The 28,000-nt window shown below is 46.8% G+C and overlaps 3 protein-coding genes across 14 annotated transcripts in view; all 3 read left to right on the top strand.

The window, feature by feature from the left end:
- The window catches only part of CADPS2 (calcium dependent secretion activator 2), a 449,851-nt gene that overhangs the window by 129,138 nt on the left and 292,713 nt on the right, over positions 1-28,000 (top strand). For all 12 annotated transcript variants that reach the window (XM_072764916.1, XM_072764924.1, XM_072764914.1 and 9 more), the window contains exon 3: positions 25,696-26,028. In XM_072764916.1, coding sequence (XP_072621017.1) covers positions 25,696-26,028 — 333 coding nt within the window. The remainder of the gene's footprint in view (positions 1-25,695; positions 26,029-28,000) is intronic.
- On the top strand, positions 233-10,267 carry RNF148 (ring finger protein 148). The gene has a single exon (XM_072762733.1). The coding sequence runs from the start codon at positions 6,988-6,990 to the stop codon at positions 7,888-7,890; it is 903 nt and encodes a 300-aa protein (XP_072618834.1). The 5' UTR covers positions 233-6,987; the 3' UTR covers positions 7,891-10,267.
- On the top strand, positions 10,305-16,664 carry RNF133 (ring finger protein 133). The gene has a single exon (XM_072762732.1). The coding sequence runs from the start codon at positions 10,415-10,417 to the stop codon at positions 11,552-11,554; it is 1,140 nt and encodes a 379-aa protein (XP_072618833.1). The 5' UTR covers positions 10,305-10,414; the 3' UTR covers positions 11,555-16,664.

Raw genomic sequence — 28,000 nt, 5'->3', positions numbered from 1 at the left:
AAAGAGATTTGGTCATATTTTTTTTTTAAAGATTTATTTATCTATTCATGAGAGATACACAAAGAGAGATGGAGAAAGAGAGAGAGAGAGAGAGGGGGGCAGAGACACAGGCAGAGGGAGAAGCAGGCTCCATGCAGGGAGCCCGATGTGGGACTCGATCCCAGGTCTCCAGGATCACGCCCTGGGCCGAAGGCAGGCACTAAACCACTGGGCCACCCAGGCTGCCCTTTTTTTTTTTTTTTTTTTTTTGAGATTTGGTCATATTCTAAATGCTTGTTTGTCTTTGTATTAAAGTATGGCTATAGGAAATCCAGTTTGGAGGATTAAGTCTACAGAACAATTAAAAAGTGAACTCTTTTCTATTACATATTCTAACTATGTTGTACTCTAAGATTATCACCCTTATAAAGATAAAACTAAAGAGATACAGTTATTGCATGAGGACCAGTGTAGGTTAGAACATGGAGGATCATGACACTATCAATTTATTCAGCTTTCACTGAGAATTTATGATGTGCTAGATACAGTGGTAGAGGATGAATACTGAAAAAATGAGAGATTGAGACTCACCCCGCAAGGAAATTAATAGATAAGATAATTTTGTGGAGAGAACTATATCAGCTGCTACATAATAAACCACCCCACAAAACCCTGTATATTGGGGACATTTTTTTCATAAACTACAAAATAAGAGTCAGTATCTGTTACTGCTCGGAAGTCCAGGGTTGACTAGGTGAGTCTTCAGGTCTTGGCTAGACTCTGTCTTTATGATCACGTAGACATCCCTACTCATCTTGAGCCCTCGTGTGTGTTGGCCTATCTGTAGGTTGATCGAGGGTAGGCTCAGCTAGGTTACCTAGGGTCTCCTGCAAGTCGCTTCTTGTGTCTGTTAGGCTGGTCTTCTTTACTTGAGCGTGGTGGAGTTCCAAGAGAGGAGGAGCCAGGGAAGGGCATAAGGCCTCCTAGGCTCTGAACTGGCACATCAGTACTTCTGCTCTAATCTGTTCTCCTACATAAGTCACTGGTCCCTCCAGATTCAAGGGGTGTAGAAATATATCCCACGTCCTGATGGAGGGAGCTGCTAAGTCACATGGCGAGGGGTTTCACTTGAGGGAAGAAAGTCAGTCGTGTCATTTGCCATCGGTGTCCCTGTCATAGGGGCAGTTTTGTAGAAGGGATAAAGCCTGCGTAAGGTCTCCTATAGTGACTGGTGCAGTAAGAGTTCGGGAAACTGTCAGCTGTTTGAACTAAGGAAGCATAAAATTCAGGACTGCTAATGGTAGAAAATGAGGCTGGATCAAAGGGAAGAGGACTAGGCTGGAGAGGCTTATATTCCATTCTTAATGCTTGGGTGTTATTCTTCGGATAGAGCAGGCCGTCTCAGCAAACAGGAATGCCACTGTAAACTTCATTACTTTTTGTCTAAAGGTTGCTCTGGCAACAGAATGATTCCAAGGTGAGCGAAACAATGATGCGAGATAAGATAAGATGCTATTGCAAAGCCGTACACAGGGAGAATGATTTTGAAGGCCAAACAAAAGCAGCGCAGAGTATTCACTCAAGTGTGGTTGAACGTGGCCGTGTTATTCATTCAAGCAAGCTCTTTTGAGCCAGCGCTCTGAAGGGTTTGAGAAATGCGAGTATTCCCCTTCCTCGGTGTCGTGCTGGCTCCCTGGAGCTGTGGAGCTCGTACACAAGCTAAACTTTCTCCCTGCCTCTGACTCTTAGTGTTAGGCCTGCAGGTAAACAGAGGGGAGTAGTAATACTGGCTCACATTAGTGAAGAAACCGTGGTTAGTGATGTGGTGATTTAAAATGTGTTTGCTTTGGCTGTTTGTTTTCTCTAATATACCTAATTACTAGAGCCTTTAATGATATTGAAAGTCTTTAAATTGGTTAATACAAAGGATAATGAAGAGCCTGAGTAAATTTTGTGGTTTTCATGCATCTGGGCCTGAGCTAGTACAAAGTATGTGACTTCCATGGTAATTCAGAAGCTCATGTTATTTTAAAACTCTGCTGTATTTCACTGTAGCATATTCAGAACTTTTTTCTGGGTTCAGAAATATTAAGAGGAGAAAGTCCGTTGTTATGTTAAAGAATGTTTTATTGCATATATCTGAGAATATGTGCAAGTAGTAATAAACTAATGGGAGAAATTGAGAAAATCCATTGTTTATGAGAACTTTCGAGCTTACAGTCAAACAGAAAATTTTAAGCTAAGATTTAGTTTTACAAGATAACTGCTTTCAGAAAATATCAGCATTATTTGCTTTTTGGTGGTTCTCCGTGAACTACTTTGAGTCCGTATTCTATTCCTGCCGGTTCCCAATATGATGCATTTAATTACTCGCAGAAAACCTACATAGTTTTCAAACTTATTAAATGCAAATCCAGTGTGTTTGGTGGGTTCCTGGATACTACGACTTGTGAAGTGTATTGAAGTTTCTCCAGTATTCCCAGTATCTTAGAGCTAGTACCTTGGCAGTGCTGTGTGCGTATATTGGACTGTTTCGCTCATCAGAGGAGAGATTCCTGGAAGTTTGAGGATTCCTAACAGACGTTGACCGACAGCAGAGGGACAGAGATCACCTGCTTTACACACCCCCAACTTAATGAAAATTATAACCTTTCTTGAGACATTAGTTGGAACCTGGGTCTAGATGTATACGCGCACATTCCTATCTGTGTGTGACCCCTCTCTCCTGCCGGGGTGACGCCCTCCGTCGCGTCGGGGCCACGTTGTGGTCCTTGTCACGCAGGCTGTGGCTCCCATCAGTACAGCGTGTGGTGTGTTCTACACGGTTGTTGTGGCTAATGGTTGTTTAAGTAAAACTCGGGAATTTAGAGCCTTGCAGCTGCTCTGTTTACCTACGCACGTTCCGGGCTACACCTCGCTCTCGGTGGCGGGGCACCGTCCCTTTACAGCCCCTCTCGCCCCGTGCTCTGCGGGGGGTCGGGCTCTCCTCAGCAGATCGTAGCTAAGGTTAACCTAACCCTTGTCATCATGATCCTGCTCTGATTCCTGGGGGTTCCGTTAGGCGTGGCTTTGTGAAGCTCCGCTAGCCAGGGTGCCATCGAGGCAAGTTAGGTGGGTTTCTGTTAAACCTTGTTCCTCCGTAGACACACAGAAGCAGAAAAGTCTCAGTGCATCTGGATGTGGCCCGTCACGCTGCCTGCTGCCAGGTGGAGTGACCGCCCCCGGGGAGGATGGTGATGTGAGCCTGAGTAAGGGGAAGACCAGCGTACGGAGGCAGGAGGGCAAGATGGAAGGAGTGGGGGCTTGTGAACCCTGGATCAACCAACCACAGGAGGCTGTTTCAGTTCCCCTCAGTCCTCCTGCAGAGGGCAGAGTGAAAACTTTAATTCTTGGCTCTTAAAAAGAAGTCTGCGTGTTGAATACATGGTGTGAAAGGAGCAGGTTAGAATAGCTCCAGTCACCCAGCCCATGCACCCTCCCCCTTGTTTTCTCTTCAGCTCTCCTGGACGCAGGAGAAAAGACTCGGGATCTGGTCCTGATGAAATGGATGCAGTTTGTAATCAGGCTACATGGACTAATAGGCTCTTGTGCAGGTCTCCACTGTTTCTATTCCAAGGAAGATGGGAAATGGAGATGGGTGAGGGCATCGTTCTTGATAGATTTTTTTTTTGTCAATTATAAAAACTTACTCCATGATACGAGCTTAGATATGATAGTTGATCATGGAGAAGTTACTTTTGGGGTAGTTTCTTCCTCCCAGGCCTGTTCCATATAGTTTCTTAGCCTTACTGTTGACATTTTGGGACCAGCTAATTAATTCACAGGTCTATCATGCGCATGATATGGGATGTTTAAAGGTATCCCTGGCCTCTACTCAGTAGATACCAGTAGCTCACTCCCATTGTGACAATCAGAAATGTCTCCAGAAATAGCCCAAGTATCCCTTTGGAAAGGAAGGGTGTTCCCTGTTTGGAAACCACTGTGTTGGAAGCAAAGGATCGTTTATTGCGGTTGAATTTGTCTTTAGAGTCACTGCCTTAACTACTTCACCTTATGGTGAGAAAAACACAATGAGGTAGTGAACTTTTCAAATCTGTCTTTTCAAACATACAAAGAACCTTGAGCTTTGAGATGTGTTTTAAGGCAAAATGTAGTTACCATATACACTCTTTGCCCTTAAAAATTAGCAAACTAAAATAATTATTTTTACCAGCTTTACTCTGAGGCATAATTGAAAATTGTGTAAATTCAAGGTATACAATGTGATGTTTTGATACATGCATTTGTCTTGAAATCATAGCAACGAAGCCAGATCACCATCCCCTCACATGGTTATCATCTGTGTGTGTGTGTGTGAGAGAGAGAGAGAGAGAGAGAGAGAGAGAGACGAGGGCACCTTGAGATCTACTTTCTTGGTAAATCTTGAGTATACTTTATTAATTTACTACAGTCACCATGCTGTGCACATCTCCACAACTTTGTGATTTTTTAATAAACTCATTTGAAGAAGGTAATTCCAGTGTTTTAAAATCTGTTTCAATTGTGTTTTTCAAGTGTGACGAACACGCGGTGTCACGTCACTTTCGGGTGTACACGTCACGTTTGGACCAGTTTATCCTGGATGCTTTGCTCACACGTGTAGTTAGCGTCGGTCACCGCCTGAGGCTCTTACCATACCATTGCCTGTTCTCCTTATGCTGCACCACTTACTCCCATGACTTGCAGAATTAGTTCTTAAAATCCTACCTCCAAATGTTAATAATCACAGATTGAACAAACACCCTCTAATGTGATGATGTAAACAGTCTTCTTAGTAAGGCTTCGCTTCATCCCTGTGAATGGAATAGGCCAGGAATTCACTCAGTCTGCAACTGGGGAAAGTCTGCATTTTCGATGTCTTTACAACCGTTCAGCTGTGAACTGAATGACACTTGAAGAAAATGGTATGAATGATGCAAATTTGTTTCCAAATTTATTTTTAAAAATGAATATTAAATAATATGGGCAAGGGGGTACAATTAAATGTTTTTGTCAAAATGAAAAAATTATCTCTACATGCCTCTGATTCCTTTTTGTCTTGCCTTTTTTTTTTTTTTTTGTATCCTCGGGGTGTTCTAGCATGCCCGGGACATAGAGTATATCCCATATAAAGCATATAATAAATGTTTGAGTGTTGCCAAGTTATTGAAGCCTTGAAACAGACTTCAGGTGAATATTTAAAATAGAAGCAAATCAACAATCATCACATGGTGTCACTCATACGGAGAATATAAGAAATAGTGAAAGGGATTATAGGGGAAAGGAGGGGAACTGAGTGGGAAAAATCAGAGAGGGAGACAAACCATGAGAGACTCCTAACTCTGGGAAACACACAAAGGGTTGTGGAAGGGGAGGTGGGCAGGGGCATGGGGTGACTTGGTGACGGGCACTGAGGGGGGCCACTTGGGATGAGCACTGGGTGTTATACTATATGTTGGCAAATTGAATTTAAATAAAAAATTTTTATTAAATAGAAGCAAATCAGCATTAAAGGATCTTTAAGACAGTAAAGGTGGCATGGTTTGCAACAATAATGTAGTAACTGGTGACGGTTGTGGTCATCCTTTCCTGTACCCACTACGACCTTTCCAGTTACCACGACTGTTCATTCAACCTTTGAAGTAACTTGCGGACTTGTCTGCGTCTCTGCTCTTTCAGGGGTTCCAAGCCGCTGTCTACTTAGGCTCATCTCACCGCTCTGCTCTCCTCCTCCTCCGACCCACTTCCCACGTAGGGCACTAAAGTGTGCTCGTTAACAGGTCAACATTGTAAAATGCTTATTATAAGTTGCCTTCCCAGCTTGGAACCCTCCAGCGTTTCTCTCGTCCCTGGGACCTAACCCCCAGTCCTTGGTCCTGAACACTGACTGCTGTTTGCTTTCTCCCTCATCACCTTTCCTACTCTCTTTTGTCAAACACACGTTGCTTCACATCTTCTCACTTGCTACGTTCTTTCCTGTGTTAGCATCTGGAAGCTGCCATTTGCTCTGCCTGAAATATTCTTTTCTTGGGCAATTCTGATTTATCTTTCAAGTCTTAGACTAAGCACCACACTTCCTTAGAGAATCAGTGCTTCGGCCCCCTAATCAAAGTCTGGCTCCTTATATATTCATTCCCCTGTTACCCTTTTACTTTCAGAGCCATGCTATTGCAACCTATAGCTACACATTTGTGTGTGTGTGTTTAAAATCTGGCCTCAATAGATTGTAAGCTTCACATAGTAGGTGTGTGTTTTCTTCTCCAGTGTACGAACCATGCTGAGTGTCTGCCTAGCACATAGTAGGTTCTTAGTAACCTCTATAGTGAAAAGTTGAATTTGCCTTGCACATTGCCAACATACCTGTTTATGGTCCTCATGTTGAATCTGGGATAAGCATTTAATGTTGGAAGAGAGTGGGAGTGATTCGTTCCCACTGCCCGTGGATTAGCATATGGGGTAGCATAGAACCATGCATGAGGACTGGTGACTGGCCACCCACACGTACTGATACGTAAATGATTTCTACTTCACTTAACAGATAGAAAAATAATGACTATAAAGTAGCATTAGGCAGCTTTTCACTTTTCACCGAGGTGGGAAAGAACTGCTTTATTGCTTTGGAGTTGATTCTGGTATAACCACGAGTCTCTGCTAAGTAGCTTTCTGGCCAATAGGATTTCAGTATGCAGTGCCCTAATATAAACAACTGGATTGGCTTAACTACCTCTGATGTCACAATTTCCCCATTAGGGAGTCATAATTTTCTTGAAATCACATTGTAGTAATAACAACTCTTGCTATTCTGTCTCATTATAAGAAAGACAGTCTACCCAAAATAAAAATGCTGGAAGGAGCAACATACCTTTGACCGAGGCAGGCCTTTCTCCATAAATGTGCTTTAATTATCTCCTGCCAACAACCGGAGTTAGCGTCTTTGTTTTACAGTTGATGTTTTGTTTTTTGTTTGTCAGTTAATAGGCAAATGGAGGAATGAGCCTACTTCGAATTACTCCTAGTTCTGTTTCATCTCAACTGCTGAGGCTTAGCATCTTTCTACTACTTAGCCTTCCTGACTCAAAAGGAAAATCCATTTGGACAGCCCACCTGAATATAACCTTTCAGGTGGGAAATCGGATTATATCGGAATTAGGAGAGAGTGGAGTGTTCGGGAATCATTCTCCTTTGGAAAGGGTGTCTGGTGCGGTGGTACTTCCTGAAGGATGGAATCAGAATGCTTGTAATCCCATGACCAACTTCAGCAGGCCGGAACAGGCACACTCGTGGTTGGCCCTCATTGAACGCGGAGGCTGTACTTTCACACACAAAATCAACGTGGCAGCAGAGAAAGGAGCAAATGGGGTGATCATCTATAACTACCCAGGTACGGGCAACAAAGTGTTTCCCATGTCTCACCAGGGAACGGAAAATATAGTCGCAGTGATGATAGGCAACTTGAAAGGCATGGAACTTCTGCACTTGATTCAGAAAGGAGTCTACGTGACCATCATCATCGAAGTGGGGCGCATGCACATGCCGTGGCTGAGCCATTATGTCATGTCCCTGTTCACCTTCCTGGCTGCCACCGTGGCCTACCTTTTCTTGTACTGTGCCTGGAGACCCCGAGTGCCCAATTCTTCCACCAGGAGGCGAAGACAGATGAAAGCAGATGTGAAGAAAGCTATTGGTCAGCTTCAACTGCGAGTGCTCAAGGAAGGCGATAAGGAACTAGATCCAAATGAGGACAGTTGTGTTGTTTGCTTTGACATATACAAACCCCAAGACGTAGTACGTATTTTAACGTGCAGACATGTGTTCCATAAGGCATGCATTGACCCCTGGCTCTTAGCCCATAGGACATGCCCCATGTGCAAGTGTGACATTCTGAAAACTTAAACCCGGAGAATCTTCTGAGGATGTAACCGAGTCTTTCCAAAGATTGAAATTAAATGAATTCTCTTTTAGCCCTTTATGCCGAGAGAAAGCTCAACTTCATCTTCTTTATCTAAGTACTAAAGAGGATGAAATTTGTGTGTTTTTAAAATAAAACTCCATATCTTGCCCAGCTATTGGAACTTGTTGTTTTTCTATTAGACAGTTACTTTTTGGCCCTTATCCAGATAAGGGGTTGTTATTAGTATATGTTAAAGGTAAATTAGTATTCAAATTAAAATGATTATGACCTTGTGGCCAAAGAGTCATGATATTTCAGTTTTTTTGACATCAATTTTATTTCCCTATTTTTGACATCTAATACTGTTGTTAAGCTTCATTATAGAATTAGATCTTGATTTAATTTTCCATGGTTGGTTAATATGGAGTCTGGTTTCCAAAAGTACTGAGTAGGTAATATGTTTTAAGTAATAACTTTAGATGATAGCACCTCTGGTTATGTAACAAAACTATTTTAAATAAGTATAGGTCTCATTTAGGAGAGCATCATAAAAAAAAAAATCACTTTTGTTAGCCACAGCCCTTTAAGTCCTAGCATACTGAATGGCTCTGGTAGCAAATTTCCCATCTAGAAGTGACCCTAGTAAATGCTTTTGTTTTGTTAAAGTGGTGATAAGTGTATGTCTGTGCATTTTGGTAAAGATCTAGAGCAGAGCTGACATTTCGTTTAGTTGCCTTTACAAACTGTGTCTTTTGCCTTATTTTGCCTCAGTTTAAGTAGATGGACACCCATGTGTAACGGTAAGGCTCAGAGATTGGAGTTTTCATTTTGACTGACGTATTTGTGGGTGAAATGCTAAGCCATTGATAGCCAGCCTAGGTGGCACTTTGTAAGTCTATACACTGTGTACTACACGCTTCATGGGTTGTATGGAAATAAAATCAGATTAAAGGCCTTTGGGAAAGAAAATTGACCATGATGAGCTGAAGTTTATTACATGGTAAATTTTCTTTTTGTGCCACCTTGGTTGAGCCTGTAGGATCCTTTTCTCCTCCTTGCCTGCCTCAGATTGTTTTGATTCACCTTTCATGAGAAGAACTAGCTCCCTTAGTCCTGGTGAGACCCAACCAAAACGGTCTCTGAGCATCCTGTGTGTAAAGGTCAGACCTTTATGATCAAGGTCAAAATTCTTGGTTTCCTAGCAAGTGGATAAGAAGCACCTTGAGAATACCCTCGAGAAAGTGTGTGGCGGCACCCGGGCCTGGCCGTGTTGGTTAGTTCACAGGTTGCTTTGGTCTGGAGTCATTTTGTGCCGTTGATGGACGTGTAGCAAGAACAGAAACGGAAACAATGCTGGGTCTTCTTGGCTTACGAAATTCAGTTTTCTTTGGCTTCTTAGAACTATTGCAGAGCCAGTGCCGTGTGGACTGCTTACATGAACATCTCCTTTCACGCTGGGAAAGGCAGCGCTGATGGTATGGGGCGCGGGGGAACCCACCAGGGACGTTTGTTGGTTTTTGGCAAAGGTTTTGTTCAAAGCATCTATGACCTTTTAATACAACTGTTGGTGGTTAACTCTAAATGGGGACCTTGAAGTTTTTCTTTTTAACATCAATAGCTGCCTTTTTGTTCGAAATGCATTATGTTAAACTAAGACTGCTACGTAGTTTTTTCCTTGTACTCTTCCTTTCTTCCCTCAAAATATTAGATCAGTAGCAAATGCCAAGGTCTGCAGAGAAGAGAGATTAGTAACGTCCTTTACCAGTGTCATCCCTATGGATAGGATAGTCCCTGTGAGAGTGAGAAAGTGAAGCTCAAGTCATCTTATAGGATTTAGAAGTGAGAATCCTCCTTTTAAAAATCAGAATCAAAACCAAGCCCAACCAACAAACCTGAGCAAGCATTTATTAGATGAGCATAGTGCAGTGGTTTACATGATAAATAAATTTGCACCGGGACCGAATGTGAGGTAAGGGGTATTAACAGAGTTCACTGCTTTTACCACGTAATTATTCATAGTGCTGATTTCTGTTTAAAACTTGCCATTCTGTTAAATGTTCCTTTGATTTATGGTCGGAAAAATGATAGTCCTATGACCTTCTTGCATAGGCTTTCAGGTTTCGTATGCACATGTGTAATATGAATTTTATACTTAATTTTTAGTTTGATACGATACCTACTAACGTGTAGCTCAGGGACTGAATTGACCTTACAACATCGGCCTGTCCCATGACAGTATTTGAAGCGTGCAGACCAAGAAGTTTCTGGCAAGTTCAGAGCTCTCCTCTAATTGGCTGTGTTGTCCTTTAGGTCATAATCACATGACCCCCCTGTAAACAGGATCTGGAGCTACATTAGTGAGACTGGAAATTTTTCCCCCCAACCTTGAGTGTTTCTCCTTCTCTCGCTAATAAAACATCTGGGCCTCATAGGACACCTTGAAGAACTTCTTACAAGAAACATGCTGGAGGACTGCGGAGCCTGCTTTCCCCGGGACGGTCTCTCTCCTGTCGCTCCTCTCACCTGATGGCCAGCAGATGCGGAGGGCAGGGCCGCGTGCGGGGGGCGAGTTGTCCGCCCCGGGTCGGCTCCTGGCTCCTGGAAGTCGGCGTCCTTTGGCTTCTCGGCCAGAACTGCTGCGCGGCCGGGGCCGTGTGGACCGCCTACGTGAACATCTCCTTTCGCGTGGGCTCGCGCCTGCTGTCGGAGCTGGGGGAGGCCGGGGTGTTCGGGCGGAGCTCGGCCCTGAAGAGGGTGGCGGGGGTCCTGGCGCCGCCGGCGGGGAGGGCGCAGAGCGCGTGCCAGGCCAACACGAGCTTCGGCGGCCCGCCGGCGGGCCCGTGGCTCGCGCTCATCGCGCGGGGCGGCTGCACCTTCACGCAGAAGATCAGGGTCGCCGTGGGCAAGGGGGCCAGCGGGGTGATCATCTACAACTTCCCGGGCACGGGCAGCCAGGTGTTCCCCATGTCTCACCAGGCGTTTGAGGGCGTCGTGGTGCTGATGATCGGGAACCTGAAGGGCGTGGAGATGCTGCACCTGATCCAGAAGGGAGTTCGCGTCACGGTCCTCGTTGACGTGGGGAGAAGGCACATCATCTGGATGAATCACTATTTCGTGTCTTTTGCGATCGTCACGACGGCCACTCTGGCGTACTTCGTCTTCTACCACATCTGGAGACTCTGGGTGGCCCGGGTTCAGGGCCGGCGGCGGCAGCGGCTAACCACCCACCTGGAGCAGGCCTTCGCGCGGCTGCAGCTCCGGGTCCTCAAGGACGGGGACGCCGAGCTGGGCGCCAGCGGGGACAGCTGCGTGGTTTGCTTCGAGCTCTACAAGCCTGACGACACGGTTCGTGTTCTCACGTGTAAGCACTTTTTCCACAAGGACTGCATCGACCCCTGGATCCTGGCCCACGGGACGTGTCCTATGTGCAAATGCGACATCCTCAAGGCTCTGGGCGTTCAGGTGGACGTGGAAGACGGAGCGGAGTCGTTGCAAGTTCTCATGTCGAGCGAGCTGTCTGCCGCCCTGTCCCCTGGCGCGGAGGGGGCCGCCGCCGACCTCCCTGCCCCGGGCGGGTCGGACAAAGGGGCCGCTCCCCAGAACGACAGCCAGCCTCGTTCGGGAGCAGAGGGTGCGGGGCCTTCACCGCGACAGCATGACCCTTGAGGAGGTGGATTAAACCTGTTTGTCAACTCAGGTCCTAATACTGACAGGCGGTCTGTCTGTTCCAAGTGTGGTTTTTGTGTCCCTTTCTGTTACTGTGGCAACTGTCTCCATCCCTCGTCAAGCAGAAAAAGGGCCTAGCAGGATTTTTTTGTTTCCCTTTTCGCCTTTGCTGAGTGTGACCTCTTGTCAGTGTCGCTCCGGGGGGCGTCTAGGTCCCCTTGCACGTCCAGGTGCACGTTACAACCGAGGACGGCTTCCCCCGCATGTTTGTACAGATGTTGGGCCCTGTCTTGGTAAGAAAACTGCTAACGTGTTTGCGTGTTCCTTGTACAGAAACCATCAAATGAGTTTGGAAAACAGAAGTTCTTTTACGTGCCAGGACAAGTACAATATACTCCTTTGGAAGTCCTTGTGCTGCGTTCTTTGTTCTTAGCATGAAAATGTTGCTGTACGGAATTTTATGACTGTCGCTCTCGACAAGCAGCTCTCTTTAAGCTCTTAGTACGTTTTAATGTGATCCGTATGTGCAGTGATAGCAATTTTAAAAGTAAGATATTAGCTCTTTTGAGTGAACAGCAAAGAATCCAGTGCCCAGTATAGCTTATAATTATTCCATGTTCCTAATCTGTATAAAGATTTAAATGATAAATCCTCTTAGGTTTAGTTACGGTGTATTCCTTCCCCATGGGTTCCACCGTACTACCCAGTTGCTTTTGCCACTAGTGAAATGTTAGATTCGGGCAGCCCTGGTGGCTCAGCAGTTTAGCGCCGCCTGCAGCCCGGGGTGTGATCCTGGAGACCGGGGATCGAGTCCCACGTCGGGCTCCCTGCAGGGAGCCTACTTCTCCCTCTGCCTGTGTCTCGCCTCTCTCTCTCTCTCTTTCTCTCTCTGTGTCTCTATGAATAAATAAATAAAATATTTAAAAATTATTTTGGAGATGGGTGTCACCATGTAGCTGTTATGACGCCTTGGGACGGTGTTCATCACTGCGTTCCCAGGATCTAGCACAGTGCAAGGCCCTGAAATATTTTTGGAGTGAATCTGAATTAGTAACTCATGATTTTTTTTTTTAATCTGAATATGTGTTAATACATAACAGTATGCAGTGTTCTAGAATCATTACCATTTTGTGTCATCTAGAGGACTGACCTGGGTGCATGTTCCATGACAGACCCAACCCTTGAGGATTTTGTGGTTTGCTCTTTACATGAACGCTGTTCTCCGTCAGTCTTTTCTACGCAGCCTCATTGGATTTCTCCTTTCTTTTCTTGGTTCATTGTTGTCAACCTAAAACCTGACTAACCATGTGTATGAAACGAACATTTCCTCACTTTTATAATTCAGTGTCTTGTGAATATGGACGTTGAACCAGCATGTGCTTGTTTTGATTGGAGAAGTTTCAGGGGATGCCCTTTGAAGGGTCCGTGAGCTGGGGAACTGTCTTTGCTGAGCGCCTCGCAGGTAGCAGCCAGTGGGCTGAGCGCTTTGTGTTGCTTTTCCTTATGTCAGAACAAAACAGCCTAAGTTTTTGCCCTTTGAGTGTTGTAAACAGATCAATAAACCACTTTGAATTTAATAACTGGGATCTGAAATAAGACTATGTCCAATGTAAGGTGGTATTATAGTAGTTTTCTACCTTCTTTGTGGGCTATGCCATTTTCTCTTAATGCATAGTGATGTAAATAAATTTTGTCATAATGGCATGGGAACATCATATGAACTATTTTGCCCCTAACACCAGTGTCATGATGGATTATCCCTTGCATTTCTCCTTTGTGTGTATTTTTGCATTCTCTAGTGGTTTGATTCCCCACACCTCAAATTAGGGGTGTTTCTTAGATGTTTCTTAGATAAATGCAACTTTTTTTCTTTATTACTGGGATAAAATAGGTTCAATATTTGCGAAAGTGAAATGGATTCTAAAGAGCCCGAGCACTGATTAGATGATGCAATAGGTGATTTTACCTGTGTTCCCTTGTATTACAGGACAGGCCGGTTATGTCCCTGTCCCTTGCTAGAGGATTACTGTGATGCAGTCGTACTGCAGAGAGACGTCACTCAGCCGTCATATTTACCGTAGTGTGGGTACTTCAGAGGGTCTAGGTGGGATCTGGTGTTTCTGATGGTATTGAGGTTTAGTGCGCAGTGTTTTCTCCTTCTACAAACCTACAGCTTTTCGAAGTAGCACACAAGTGGGGGAAAGGAGCAGAATTCAGAGAGACTGATGTGAAAGGAGTAGGCCTTCACATACTGCTCCTGTGACAAGGAGCCTTGGCGACTCCATGTTCTTGCTCCACCATTGACTGTGGGCACCCGTTTCTGCATTAGAACTTACCTGGCTTTGTATTTAGTGCATTTTTAAAAATGTTTAGTGTGGGTGATGAAGAGGAAGGAGGACTGAGTTGTTAGAATTACCAACACAAATATCTTGACATAGGCTTGTTTTTCTAGCCTGCAAGAATTCTTTGGGGAGAGGAGGGAGTAATGAACCTGAAATGAGTGGCTCCCTGTGCACACAGGTGTCAGAACTCTTTGTCACAGTCCCTCCGCAAAAACCTCCCCTTTTCGTAGACATACCACCTAGAAGCATAACAGCCGTCTTCACAACTGTGCAGCTAGCTTAGACCTCCAAGGTACAGAACTCCTTGATGACTTCAGCTGCTGACACGGACTTTCCTCACTGCTGAAGACCAGAACAGTCAGGATTTCAAACCTTCTCTACATCCGTGATATTCATCTCCCTATTCAGCAGCACGCCATTGTTGCCACACATCAGCTTTTGTCATTTTTTAAAACTTCCCAACTAAGGAGCATCTTTTTCAGAATTCCCCCTCTGAATTCACTGGGCCTTTCTTTTTTCTTTTTTTTGGAGAGGGTCATCTACTTCTCAGTTTATTTATTTTTTTATAATAAATTTATTTTTTATTGGTGTTCAATTTGCCAACATACAGAATAACACCCAGTGCTCATCCCGTCAAATGCCCCCCTCAGTGCCCGTCACCCACTCACCCCCACCCCCTGCCCTCCTCCCCTTCCACTACCCCTAGTTCGTTTCCCAGAGTGAGGAGTATTTATGTTCTGTCTCCCTTTCTGATATTTCCCACACATTTCTTGGCCTTTCATTTCCATGATTTGCTTTTGGTGTCACTTCACACAGGGTTTCCTGCACCCTTCTTTCCCAGCCCATCTGTTTTCCAGCTGCAGCCTGGAACCCAGTGTGAGCCATTTGTTGCACAGGCCCCTGAGTTCTTGCCCTGTAGTCTTCTCTGCAGGATTGTTTGCTGGTCCTTAGCCCTCTCTACTGATTTTCTTCAGATGTTTACTTCCACTTAAAAATTCTTTATTCTCTTAACTCCCTTTATTTCTCATAGAGCAGTTCTCGACCTTGGCTGCATGCCAGAATCACTTGGAAAGCTTTTGAAATTCTCTACCCAGGCTGCATCCAAGGCCTGTGCTGTGCTCTGGAACCCAGGCATCAAAAATTTTTTTAGTTGCCCAGTTGATTTCAGCAGACAAGGTTGAGAACCACTTACCGTAGGGCTGTCCCAAAGAGCCTTTACATTCATCAAATTCTCAATTTTACCTTCTGCTTCCTTCACATTGACTTGTTTTCACTTTTTCAAAATAGTGAGGTAGAAATATAAATACCAAGTTGTACAGGGTGATGCTTCATGAAGAGGAATTGACAAAGGCGTCTGGGAATATGAAGGACTAGATTTCAGCTAGAGAAACGAGGAGCTACCACTTGGGAAGAGGGGCGTTCTGATGGAGAGAAGGATGTGAACAACAGTGGTGGTGGGTTTTTCCCTCAAGAAAGATGTTGATTGTTGGTAATTCAGGCAATAAAATAATAATCCTCCAAAACTTAAGAACTCTGATAGATCATGGATTCCTAATCTATTTTTTTCAGTTTTTATTTACATTTCACTTAACATACAGTGTAATATTAGTTTCAGGTATAGAATGTAGTGATTTGTTGCTCACAACACCCAGTGCTCCCAACAAGTGCTCTCCTTAGTCCCCATCACTCATTCAAACCCTCCCCCCACCCAACTCCCCTATGGCGACCCTCAGTCCTCTATAGTTCAGAGTCTGTGTAACAATAGTGTTTTATAAAGAAGTGTTAGTGACCTATAGAATTTTGGTTTTCCAGAGGCTGTTGTAATAATCCAGGAGTGATGAGAAAATAATAGTGATAAAAAGCAATAGTAGATGGATTGGATGAGATGAATATAATGTGGGCCACCTTTAAGATGGTGTTCTTTGATTTCATTTGCTGGTTTGTATTTTTTTTTTTAAGATTTTATTCATCTATTCATGAGAGACACAGAGAGGCAGAGACACAGGCAGAGGGAGAAGCAGGCTCCATGCAGGGAGCCTGATGTGGGACTCGATCCCAGGTCTCCAGGACCACGCCCTGGACCGAAGGCGGCGCTCAACCGCTGAGCCACTCAGGCTGCCCTGTAACTCACTTCGTAATGACCAGGGTGGCACTGATTTCAAAACTGGTCCATACCTCTGACCATCTTCTTCGGTTTATCTCCCCTTTAGGAACATGGTAGATACTGAGTGGAAGAGTTAGGGTCACAAGGAATTGAGGAAGACTCAAGGATGACTCCTAGCCCTGCTGCAGAGCTCTTGGAGTCAGGAAATCTGGGAGTGTGCTGTGGGGGGCAGATACCTGTTTTAACAAGTCCTCCAGCTGATTGTGAGGAACACTCAGGTTTAGGGACCTTTACTGTGTCTCAGAAAGTCAGTGTTCAAACGAGAAGGTATCACACAGCTGTAATCGGAATGAAATCATATAAATGTAGATAACTGTGCATCTTAAAGCACTACACAAATAATAGTTGCTGTTGGTACATTGAGACACATTTAGGCATATTTCATGTGTCCAACTTCTCTGATTTATGCCTGACTTGTGAATATAAATGCTTACTCCCTTCCTTTCCCGGTTCTAGTTGCTCTACCACCCCATCACACTGCCAGGGGATTTGTGAGAAAACATATATTTTAGACAATGTATGAGTTCCAAAGTTAGAAAAAAAGACAAAAAGCAGAAAAAAGCAGGTTAGGAAAAAAAAAAGAACAGGTTAGAAAAAAAAAAACAAAAAGCAGAAAGAGCTTTGGGCAGCCCACACCGGGTAAGGATGGTGTCTAATACACTGATTTAGTAAAGGTCTGAGGAAAACGTATGCAAATAGAGGGCCATCAGAAATTCAGAAAGGAATTGTAAAAATGCCTAGGTTTGGGTTCATAAAACTAGCTTCACAAATACTAGAGGGAGACTTAGTGTCCATAAAAATGTAGCTGGAAGTCCATGTAAGCAGGCCACCCGAAAGTGTGTGGCATCTTCTGTGTCAACAGCACAGCTGCTGCGTCTGTAGCTACAGTTACTCCTTTTCATGTTCATGATGAGATCTTACTCCCGTGGCAAATTGATAATTTTATTCATACAACAAATATTGATCGCCCTGGAAATACAGGGACAAACCATATGATTCCCATTGCCCTAGTGGAGCTTGCTTTCTAGTGGGATTAAGTTATAGCAAAAATATAGTATGGTAAATGGTGATAAGTGCTGTGCAGAAAAACAAAACTGAAAATAGGGCAGGAACCGTCAGAGGCAGAGTTGGAGGTTTAAGTGGAGGAGGTTTCACTGAGAACATGAGCAGTTGAACCGAAGACCCGGGAAGAATGCAGGCTCTGCACTCCCACACATACGTGGGAGATGTGGCAGGTGCTGAGAGCCGCCGGGCAGGTTAGGGCGCCTGTCACCTGAGGAATGTTTACCCTTGAACACCATGTTCACAGCCACTTAAAATGTGAAGAATGGCCTTGGGAAGAACTTCGATTTCCTTGGCTACTACAGAGGAGAGAAGTCAGAGAGAATGCGGGCTGTAGGGAACGTGTTGCCACCAGGAAACGGGTGAGGCAGGGGGAGAAGGGGAGACAGAGACCGTGAATCCTCAAGCAGAAGCCCCGCTGAGCTTGATCCCAACACAAGGCTTGGTTCCATGACCTTGAGATCATGACCTGAGCTGAAATCAAGAGTAGGACGCTTAACCAGCTGAGCCACCCAGGTGCCCAGAGGAGTCTGTGTTCTGAAAGGGCTCTTGGATTTGTTCCTTTGAAGTTCCTCACTATCCGGAAAACTCACTTCTGGGATTAAAAAAAAACCCAACATTCTTATTCCATGCATAGTTGCCATCTGGTGGAATAACAAATAACTACAAGGTGTGAACTACAGAAATTGATTCAACAAATATTTATCCAAATATTTATCGAGAGCCATTAGATGTCAGAGAGGTTGTCGTTCAGTGATATTTGGGTTCATTTTTCTTTGACTCAGCAGGAGGTTTATTTTGAAGATTGACTGACTTTCCAGAATTTTTTTTCTTTTTCAGTTTGGAACTTCATTTCCTGCCATAGGCTCCTGGGTTATCAAGAGTAAATAACTTAGTATCCTTATGATTCACATTTTACAAATCTAGAATGTGAAAGGCTGGTAGCTCATTCTCTGGTATCCTGATAATATTGTAGGAAGTAAAGTGATTTGGTTTTTAGAAATATTCTCAGTTGCTCTGTCAACATTAGTATATCACTCATCTTCTCAGAAGTTTCCTGAGATATTGTATTTGCAGCAAAGGGACCAGTATTTATTTTCCAATCCATTGTGGATTTTTTTGTAAAATAAAAATCTTGTGTTTAACTTACTCTGAATTGCATAACATAATTTGGATTGATGGAGGTGTAGATGGGTATGTGAGAGAAACACTAGACTAGAATGTCATTTGTAGAATCTAGGCTGGAGGTATATGTCAGAACAAAGGCAGTTGTTCGTTTTAATGATTTTTTCACACTTGATCAAGGAATGAGATTGGTTAAATGAGTGATTTTTCAAACCACTACAAACCTTTTCAATTTTTCTATATGGACACATTAACAACAACAAAATGTTGGTGTAGAATCCTGGTTTTGGATGTCATGGCAACATCACATCACTGTGAATTTCTAAAAATTCTCTGTTGTCTCTAATGGCCGAATACTAATAATTTAGTATTAGATTATTGGGGCATTGGTCCACAGATCACACTTCCCATAATCCTGATGAAACTTTTAATTTATTATATAATACCAAAAAAGTTTTAAGAAAGTCACTCTTTTCCACCAGCGAGGAAACTGACCCAGGACGTTGCAGGGTTTCTGGGCTCATGTCACACCTTGAAACCCAGGTCTGATCCCCTCTGGGGTGTGTTACGTTATTTCCCTGCTGATGAAAGGAGAACGGCACAGAGGTGAGGGTGAGGTGAACAGAATTACAAAATTGATGTTGGAATATTGTAAAGCTGGAAGACCGAGCACATTTTCTTTGTTCCATATAATAAAGGATTTATTGAACATCATATACTAGGAGACTACACAAGTTATACGTTAATGCAAATTCTTTACATATCAGCATCATGAGGGGGGAATAAACCATCTTCTTAAGATAGGCAGGATGAAGTAACTCAACCTAGGAACTTAGTGTTTTCTGTGGTACCAGGAAACACTGAAATAAGGGCGAGGGCACGTGTCGAGAGAGGGCTGCATCTTTTTTCACTGACTATATTCACGTAGAAATTCACATTTGCTATGTCCTCGCTTCCTTTTCCACTGTGAACATTTTTTTTTAACCCTACACCATCCCAATCTCAGAATTGGAAGCCCTGCTAGTACCCGATGGTCTTGCTTCTCTGTGTATATTTGTCTTTAGAGTGAGGAGCTTGGTAATTTTCTCAGTTTCAGGCTCTGTTGTTACCGGGCTAAGGAAAGTGCACCGTTGGCTTAGGGAAGTTCAAGGATATCACTGAGTTGGAAGTTCCCATAAAGAAACCTGAAGGATCTATTATTTCTAGTTCATAATATATGAAAAAAGGCTTTATAAAAACTTTATAATATGGATAAGATGATAGGAATAGCATGCATATATTTTTTAAAAAGAAGTTTCAGGTCACATTTATGTTCATTTGAATATGAATTCTTCTCAGTCGAACCTCAAGACAATGCAAGACGGTTTTAGTAGGTTAGACGGTTTAGATTTGTTCTAAGGGCTTTAGTTGTAAGGAAGGGTCGTTTGAGAGTACCTGCTTTCTAGTTTAAAGATAGAGGGTAAAGGTAGCACCTAAATTTTTCAAATAAGAGATTGTTTGCTATCAGTTTTATCATTTTTTCACATTTGACAAGGGAATGGCACTGGTTAAATTAGTGGTTTCCAAACCTTTGGTATTCATGGATCAGTAAACACAAAGGTCAAGTACAGCTTTTTAAAATTTTTTGCCAAGAAAGATGATTGACCAAAATAAGAAAAAATTAACCCACGATTAATAACACTGTATTACAAATAAGTGTCTGTTGAACCTATGATTTCTACTAAGATGCTGAATAAATTTAGCTTTACTAAAATTACTTTGCGGTCTACATTAATGTACACTGAATCAGACAAAATTACATCCTATAGGGGTCAAAACACCACCTTTTGGATTCAGTAACTTTCCAAAGTCCATTACTACTCAAAGGACCTCATGCATTCCTTTAAAATTTGAGTATTGAATGATACTCAGAGGCTTTAGAGATGCAGGTCTAATGAAATGCATGGTCTAAGCAAGGGAGAAATACAGCGATGCTCCATGGAGGACACGTATGTTTGATACCTTCAGAGAATATAGGGAGCCCCTCCCTGGAGGCTCAGAAAAAAGAACTGGCATCAAGCAGCGAGCAGCTTCACAAAGGAGGTAGAGAGTAACAGGAGAAAATTCTACTTACTGATTCTCTTCATTCAAATCGGTTGCTCAGTTTAATGAGCTCTAAATTGGTAAATCCCCAAATTTGATTATATGGTGGCGAAGAAGGCGGCTCTCAAATGAGTCCATTTGGGCTTAGATTCACTCTTGTGCAGCCTGGCTCTGTAACCTCTGGCATGTTCCCCCCCCCCCCCCCCGCCCCCATGCTGCTTTTTTTCTTCCCTTAGCCTTTGGAATAGCTGCCAGCACCTACTTTGTGCTAAGGTTAATATATGTAAAAAGGTAGAACATTTTCTAGCTTTTTTTTCAAAATGCTGTTCTAATCACATGACTCCCTGACTTTAAGGTTTGGAAGGCGTTCCACGTTCTTGAGATAAAAGCCAAGGACCTTCCAGGGGTTATGAAGCCTGTCCCTCCTCTCTAGCCTCTTTTTATCCCACTGGTCCTTTCACTGAAGCCCAAGAAGCCTTTTCAAGCCCACTTAGATAAGCTGTGTTCCCCTTAGATAACCAGGATCCTTGGTCTCCCCACATTTCCAAACACATTCCTCTCCATTTTTGTATCTCCAGGCACCTCCTCAGGGAATCCTCTGTGACTTTCCTCAGATGGGCTCAGAACTTTGTGACACTCTCAGGGCTCTAGAAACTACCACTGTATTCACCAAGCTGCCACCAGTTCCTGTAATTATCTTCCCTCCAGTGTAGGTTCTGTGAAGGAGCTCACTCGTCTCTTTGGCTCCCGAGTATATTCTCAACACTGAGCACATTGCCCAGCGTGTGGCATGTTCTGATAAATATTTATGGAACGAATGGGTGAGGTTTGGGGGAGGAAGCCTGTAGAGTGTTGAGCTACACAAGTGTGCCCCTTTATTGGAACAGAAAACGTGTCCTCCAGAGAGGTGGAAGGGAAGACTGGAAAGGCCACGTGAGGGAGACCCAGATGGATGAAGACACCGGCACAGTCCAGTGCTGATGGGGAAGCTCGTTGACAGGCCTAGGCATGTGCAGTGAGCTGATGAACACCAGTGTTGGTACTGGAAAATGGGGAATTTACATAGAATGGCACTAAATTCGTCGCTGTTAAAAGGCTTCAAGGACTGGCTAACTTCCCCTCTGAAAAAGTTTCAGAAAACATGCCTCGTTTGTCTAGGCGCAGCGTACATTATGGGGATTATCAGCAGTTGACGTTGTTAAGGAGAGAAAGGCATCTCTTATGAGTGGGACTCCTGTACTTGGTGGGTGTTTTCCTGGCTGAGCACATGCTGGCAGCCTTCCCAGGAGCCATCTCTTGGATAGCCACCGTGATCTGGCAAGCAGGTAATGTTTTTCCTGTCATTGTACGATCCTTCTGAAGCAAAGAAGCAATGCATGGATCAGATCAAAAGTACTGTGTGAACAATAAGTGCTTCTGTGGAAAAGTCCGTTTGAAGTCTTACTTGGACAGCTGGGCAGACTCACCTTTTGCAGACACAGTTTTCTGTTGTAGTCATCACACTTCAGTTTTGTTATTCACCACGACTTTAAGATATTCGGTGATTTTTTAGTCCATAAACCGAGCAGGTGAATGGAGAGGGGGGCCGTTCGTGGTGCTCAGGAGGCCCCCGTACAGGGTATAACTTGCTAAAATGTGGGAAGCCGTGGCTGCGCGGATGTTACAGCGTTTTGATGCCTGTGGACTGACTCCCACACTGAATTACTTGGGTGTTCAGTGGCATTTTCACATAAAGGTCACTGATCGGGAACTCCGCAGATCGTGGCCCGCGCCGTCAGGATAGACGGCTGCCAGGGGTGAACTGTGATGAGTGGGAGGAGGGAGGGAGGAGGTAGGTAATGCTGCTTTGGAATTCCGCCAGTCTCTGTTCTCCCGTCGTGGGCCGGTGGGCCGGTCACTCCATCGCCTAAGCCACTTAATCCATGAAGGATAACAAGGCACAGGGTGATTGGGGGCAAAAGGAGATAATAGGCGAAGGAGCTGTAGGGAGACACAGTGAGTTTGTCGTAAACTGAATTCCCTCGGCTGCTTCACCAATACGGAGCCGAGGTGGGACCCAGACAGTGTCTTTGAGGATCCTGGGGCGTCGAGTGGAAAGCTGGTCTAGGTGCACCCAAAGCTAGGACCACGCTTTGTCTGCCTTTGACTAAATAATAATGACCGTGAAAGGATAGAAGGTTAAGATCATTTGTCTCTACTGGGCCTAAGTCCATCATCAGTTTCATAACTTATGTAACACCTGAAAAAAATCTTAAAAACTACCACTTCTGCAATTACAGCAGATTGTCGCTTAGGCATTACGTCTTTAAACAATATACCTTTTCTTCACAAAACCAGGTTTACTTTTCTCTGCGATGTTACTCCTGCTTCCTTCTGCGATCTCTCTTTCGCATTCATGTGGACAAGGTCCATGTCTGAGGTTAAGCATCTGATTGAAAGTAAACCTTAGTGGTTCATTGAAGTTAGGCAAGTGCGTGGATGGGGAAACCACCGTCCAAACCATTCATTCCCTCCTCATTTGCACGTTCTCTGGGTATTTTCTAAGCGCTTGCTCTGTGCTTGAGTGGTGGTGCGTACTACAGATTCGGTGGGGGGTGAAACCATCTTTGGGTTCATGGAACTTGCTCTCTAGTGAGGAAGAAAGTAAAATGGCAATAAAACCTTCCCCCACCCATCACAGGTTGCTAGGGTTGCATCTGAAAGATACAGGATCGGCCGATTCACGCAATTGGGGAAGGAATCCCTACGGGAGGGTTGATGGACCGGGGATCGGCAGCCTTAGGAGGAGAGGATTGGGTGATGGTGAGGTGGACTGGACTGTGTGAAGTTTTGGGAAGCAGACCAGGGGGGCTGGAGCCCGGAGACTGAGCAGGGGAGGATGCCGAGTGAGGAGGCGCAGTGGTAGTTTGGAGCCATCCGAAGTAGGACCTTGGTGACGATTTGGGGGTAAAGTTCGTGAAGAATGTGTAAGCTGGGGAAGGGCTGAAATGACCAGACTTTTACAAAGGAATCGTAGCTGGATACCACCGGAGGGAAGAAGTTGGGGAAGTGAGAGTCAGGCGGCTTTCAGGACACTTCTGAGGCAGGAAGGCCAGGCGAGAGGCTCTTGCTGTTGAGACAGAGTGAGGGGCAGGAAGGGGTCGCCGGAGGAGTTGGGGTGGGGACCAGCAGGTGTAGAGGCCCGTGGGACGCGGAGAGGAGCAGGCGAGGACCGGGAGTGCGCCAGGTGTCCAGGCCGCCGTGGAGGCCCAGCGGCCCAGCGAGCGCCCCTCCACCCGAGCCTGCCCTGGGCACCTGGTCGTCGGGAGCGCCGTTGGCTGCAATCAGCCGCCCTGGGGCGTCGCGCTTCGAGCCTGCGGTGGATCCGTCCGTGGATCCCGCTGTGCGACCGGGTCAGCACCGGAGCTGCGCCAGGGCCGCCGCCGGGCCTAAGGGGGCTGGTGGGGCAGGTGGCTGGGCCTGCGGACGCCGCTCCTCGCCCGTCTCTGCCGCCCCGGGGGGGGTCCTCTGAACAAAGCCGCACCTCACACTCCGGTCCTTCCGCGTGTCGTGGGCGGTTCCTGTGGTGCACGCGGCGGCGCCTCGGGAGACCTGTGAGCCGGGGGCCTGAGCCCATCCTTAGCCCGAGGGCAGCCAGGGCCCACGGGAGGCCTGACTTTCTTCAACAGATCTTGTTTTTTAAATATTTTATGTATTCCTGAGAGACCCAGAGAGAGGCCGAGAGCCAGGCAGAGGGAGAAGGAGGCTCCCTGCGGGGAGCCCGATGCGGGACTCGATCCGGGGCTCCATCCGGGGCTCCATCCGGGGCTCCATCCAGGGCTCCATCCAGGTGTCCATCCGGGGTTCCATCCGGGGCTCCATCCGGGGCTCGATCCAGGGCTCCATCCAGGTGTCCATCCGGGGCTCCATCCGGGGCTCCATCCGGGGCTCGATCCAGGGCTCCATCCAGGTGTCCATCCGGGGTTCCATCCGGGGCTCCATCCGGGGCTCGATCCAGGGCTCCATCCAGGTGTCCATCTGGGGTTCCATCCAGGGCTCCATCCGGGGCTCCATCTGAGGCTCGATCCCGGGCTCCATCCTGGGTTCCATCTGGGGCTCCATCCGGGGCTCCATCTGGGGCTCCATCCAGGGCTCGATCCAGGTGTCCATCCGGGGCTCCATCCCGGGCCCAATCCAGGGCCCGATCCAGGTGTCCATCTGGGGTTCCATCCGGGGCTCCATCTGGGGCTCGATCCAGGTGTCCATCCGGGGCTCCATCTCGGGCCCAATCCGGGGCCTGACCCAGGTGTCCATCCGGGGCTCCATCCCGGGCCCAATCCGGGGCCTGATCCAGGTCTCCATCCAGGGCTCCATCTGGGGCTCCACCCGGGGCTCGGGGTCACGGCCTGGGCCGCTCCCCGGCAGAGCCCCGGGCTCCCGCTCCGGCCAGGCCCCGGCAGGTCGGCCTGCAGGTCGGGCTCCGTGGGGGGGCGCCGGGTGGGCTGCGCGCAGACTCGGGGCTGCCCTGCGGCGTGTACTGACTCGGGGGAACGCAGACGTACCTGGTGGCAGGTGCTGAGCAAGCCCGAGCGATGAGCGAGAGCGAGACGGCGGACGGGGGGCTGGGGCGGGGGCGGCCCGGGCTCCCTGCGACCCACGCCGCCGCCGCCCGCCCGCGCTCCTTGCCCTGTGCCCTCTGCCCTGGCTCTCGTGCTGCCTGCCGCAGGCTTGCCCTGGTCTTGTCCCCGCGCCGCCCTGCTGCTGAGGATGCTCCGTTCCTCAGGCAGCGACCTGGCCCCGGCGGATGCTCGTCCTGGGACGCGTGTCCTGGACCGCGTCCCCGCGCCCTGCAGCCGCAGCTCGTGCCCGGGCTTTGCTCTGCACTCAGCTGGGCTGGCACCGCCCCCCCACGCCGCCCCGCCACGCACGCGGGCACGCGCACGCACACATACATGCACACGCGCACAGACGTACACGCACGCGCCCGCGGGCATACCGGCACGCGCACGCAGGCATACAGGCACGCCCGCAAATATACATGCACGTGCGCGCGCACAGACATATACGCACACGGACACAGATGTACACGCACGCACACGCAGGCATACAGGCACGCGCACGCAGGCGCTCGGGCATACAGGCACGCGCACGCAGGCGCTCGGGCATACCGGCACGCGCACGCAGGCGCGCGTCGAGCTCTTCCTTCCCCGGTTGCGCGACGGCTGGTGGAGCGGCGCGGCCTCCCGTGGCTCGTCGTGCCCTGGGGCGGCTCGGCCCGGTGCTGCGGCCTCCACGCTCCGTCCTTGCGCGAGGTGGGCCTTGCGCTGTGTGCCGAGTGGCCGCGCGCCCCGTCAGCGGCCGCCCCGCTCTGCTTGCGTGTCTTGCAGGTCTTCCTCAAGAGCGACAGGGTGGCCAGGATGGTGCAGAGCGGAGGGTGCTGCGCCAGCGACTTCCGGGAGGTGTTCAAGAAGAACATCGAGAAGCGCGTGCGGAGCCTGCCCGAGATCGACGGCCTGAGCAAGGAGACGGTGCTGAGCTCGTGGATAGCCAAGTTCGACGCCATCTACCGGGGCGAGGAGGACGTGTGCCGGCCGCCGGGCCGCGGCGCCCTCAGCGCGGTGTCCGAGCTCATCCTCAGCAAGGAGCAGCTCTACGAGATGTTCCAGCAGATCCTGGGCGTCAAGAAGCTGGAGCACCAGCTGCTCTACAACGCGTGCCAGGTAAGCGGCCCGGGCGGCGAGCGGGCGTCCCGGCCCCCGGTCCCCGGCCCCCGCCCCCGGGGCTGCGCCGCTGAGGGGACGTGAGTCCTAACGGGCCGGCGGCGGAGGGAGACGTCCGGGGGCTCGTGCGGTCGGAGCCGGCGTCAGCGTCAGCGTCACCGTCAGCGTCAGCGTCAGCGCGGCCGTGCCCTGCGGCAGGATGTCCCGCTTGGTGTCTGCGCGGCGCGCAGGGCCTGCGCTGAAGAACAAAATGAAAATCCTGTTTTCTGTTGTGCCCGGGAAACCACCAGGAGCCGACACCGATGCAGGCACACGAGGGTTTGCTCCCAAGCTCGAGCCTGGGTCCCAGTGCGCCCACACGGCGGAGCAGGGACTCGGACCCCGAGACTCAGAGGCAGCAGCTTTATAGGGGCCGGTGGCCCGTGGGATAGGCAGGAAGTTGCAGTCGTGCGGGTCCACACGCAGGCGGCCGATTGAGTTACATTTTACCCTAAAGTTCTACTTGAACTGGCCTATCACTGAGCCCGTTTCCGACTAGGGTGTGCCCCGGGCTTGACTAGGGTGGGGCAGCGCCTAAGCCATAAGCAGGTCATGTGGGGGTCATACAGGAGGTGGCGGGGGCAGCACACAATGGAGTCAGTCCTGCTCTGCTTGTCCAGGGGTAGGGGATTTTTGTTAAATATCCCGGCTCCCACATTATCTAAAGAAGCTGCATAATTTATAATACAGAGATATTCCTGAGTGAAAAATACGTTTTTTGGGTTTTTTTTCTATAAAGTTATGCTCAGGGCACCTGAGGGGCTCAGCAGTTGAGCGTCAGCCTTCAGCCCAGGCTGTGATCCCCCGGGGTCCCGGGATCGAGTCCCACATCGAGCTCCCTGCAGGGAGCCTGCTTCTCCCTCTGCCTGTGTCTCTGCCTCTCTCATGAATAAATAAAATCTTAAAAAAAAGTTCTGCTCATCTTCTGAGTTTTATAGAAGTAATCGAGACTCACAATGTCTTTAATCCAGCCAGATAGAAATGATGTTGCTGTCCTACGTAATTTAGAGATGATGAAAGAAAAAAGTATTTTTCTCTTTGGTCGTTATTCTGATCATTATGTGGGACAAATTGAATGAAATATGTTCCACGTCCTTCATCTTTGGACCCTAGATTTGTCTAATACATTCATTTGATATTTGCATTTTGTTTATTTTAGTGGTATAAATTATTTAATTATGCTCTAATATACAATTTAAATAGACAAAATTCAGGCATTTTGAAATTCATGCTTTCATTAGGTGTTACACTCCTATAATGTACATAATTTATATCTGTTTTTAATCTTTTCACAAATCTCTTAATTTTTGCATTTTTATATCATTTGCTTTGCATTACTAACATCTGAGTCACTTCAAGTGAATAAATTGACAATTAATAGTAAAGCCTCTTAACCCTGTGAACAATTCATGCATTCATCATGCTTGTTTTCATGGTTAATAATCCAGGCAGTTACTAAATAGTGGAGGATGACTGTAAAACCTCAATCTTCAGTTTTAAAAGATTAATGCAACTGGCCTTTGTATTTTTAATGGAACAGTGGCTCACTTGTATGGTTAAAAATCAATGCACATAACATAGTGAAATTCAGATTCACACATATGGTAGATATTTATTAAGTATTCAAGTTTTTGACTTGCTAGATGTTGGGAAAACCAAACTGAGCAAATGAAAATATTTGTTCTGCGTATCTCCATATGGTGAAGTCTGATAAAGCAGATGGACCTCCAAAATGAGTTATTATAAATGCATTCGGATTTATGCTGTGTGTTCCAGGATCATGACATCCTGTGGCCCTGTCAGGTTTTTTTTCTCATAATAGCATCACTGTTGTCTTTTATGTAATTAATTCCTTTATCGGTGTATAAAATCCCTCTTTATCCCTGATAATTTTATCTTTTCTGAAGTCTGCTTTGTCTTAAACAAATAGGGC

Source organism: Vulpes vulpes, chromosome 7 (genome assembly GCF_048418805.1).
Source record: "Vulpes vulpes isolate BD-2025 chromosome 7, VulVul3, whole genome shotgun sequence".
In the NCBI taxonomy this organism is placed as follows: Eukaryota; Metazoa; Chordata; class Mammalia; order Carnivora; family Canidae; genus Vulpes; species Vulpes vulpes.
This window is presented reverse-complemented; position numbering and strand designations above follow the sequence as displayed.

Coding starts and splice junctions, on each gene's coding strand:
- RNF133 (XM_072762732.1), top strand. CDS start 10,415: ATGGCCAGCAGATGCGGAGGGCAGGGCCGCGTGCGGGGGGCGAGTTGT.
- RNF148 (XM_072762733.1), top strand. CDS start 6,988: ATGAGCCTACTTCGAATTACTCCTAGTTCTGTTTCATCTCAACTGCTG.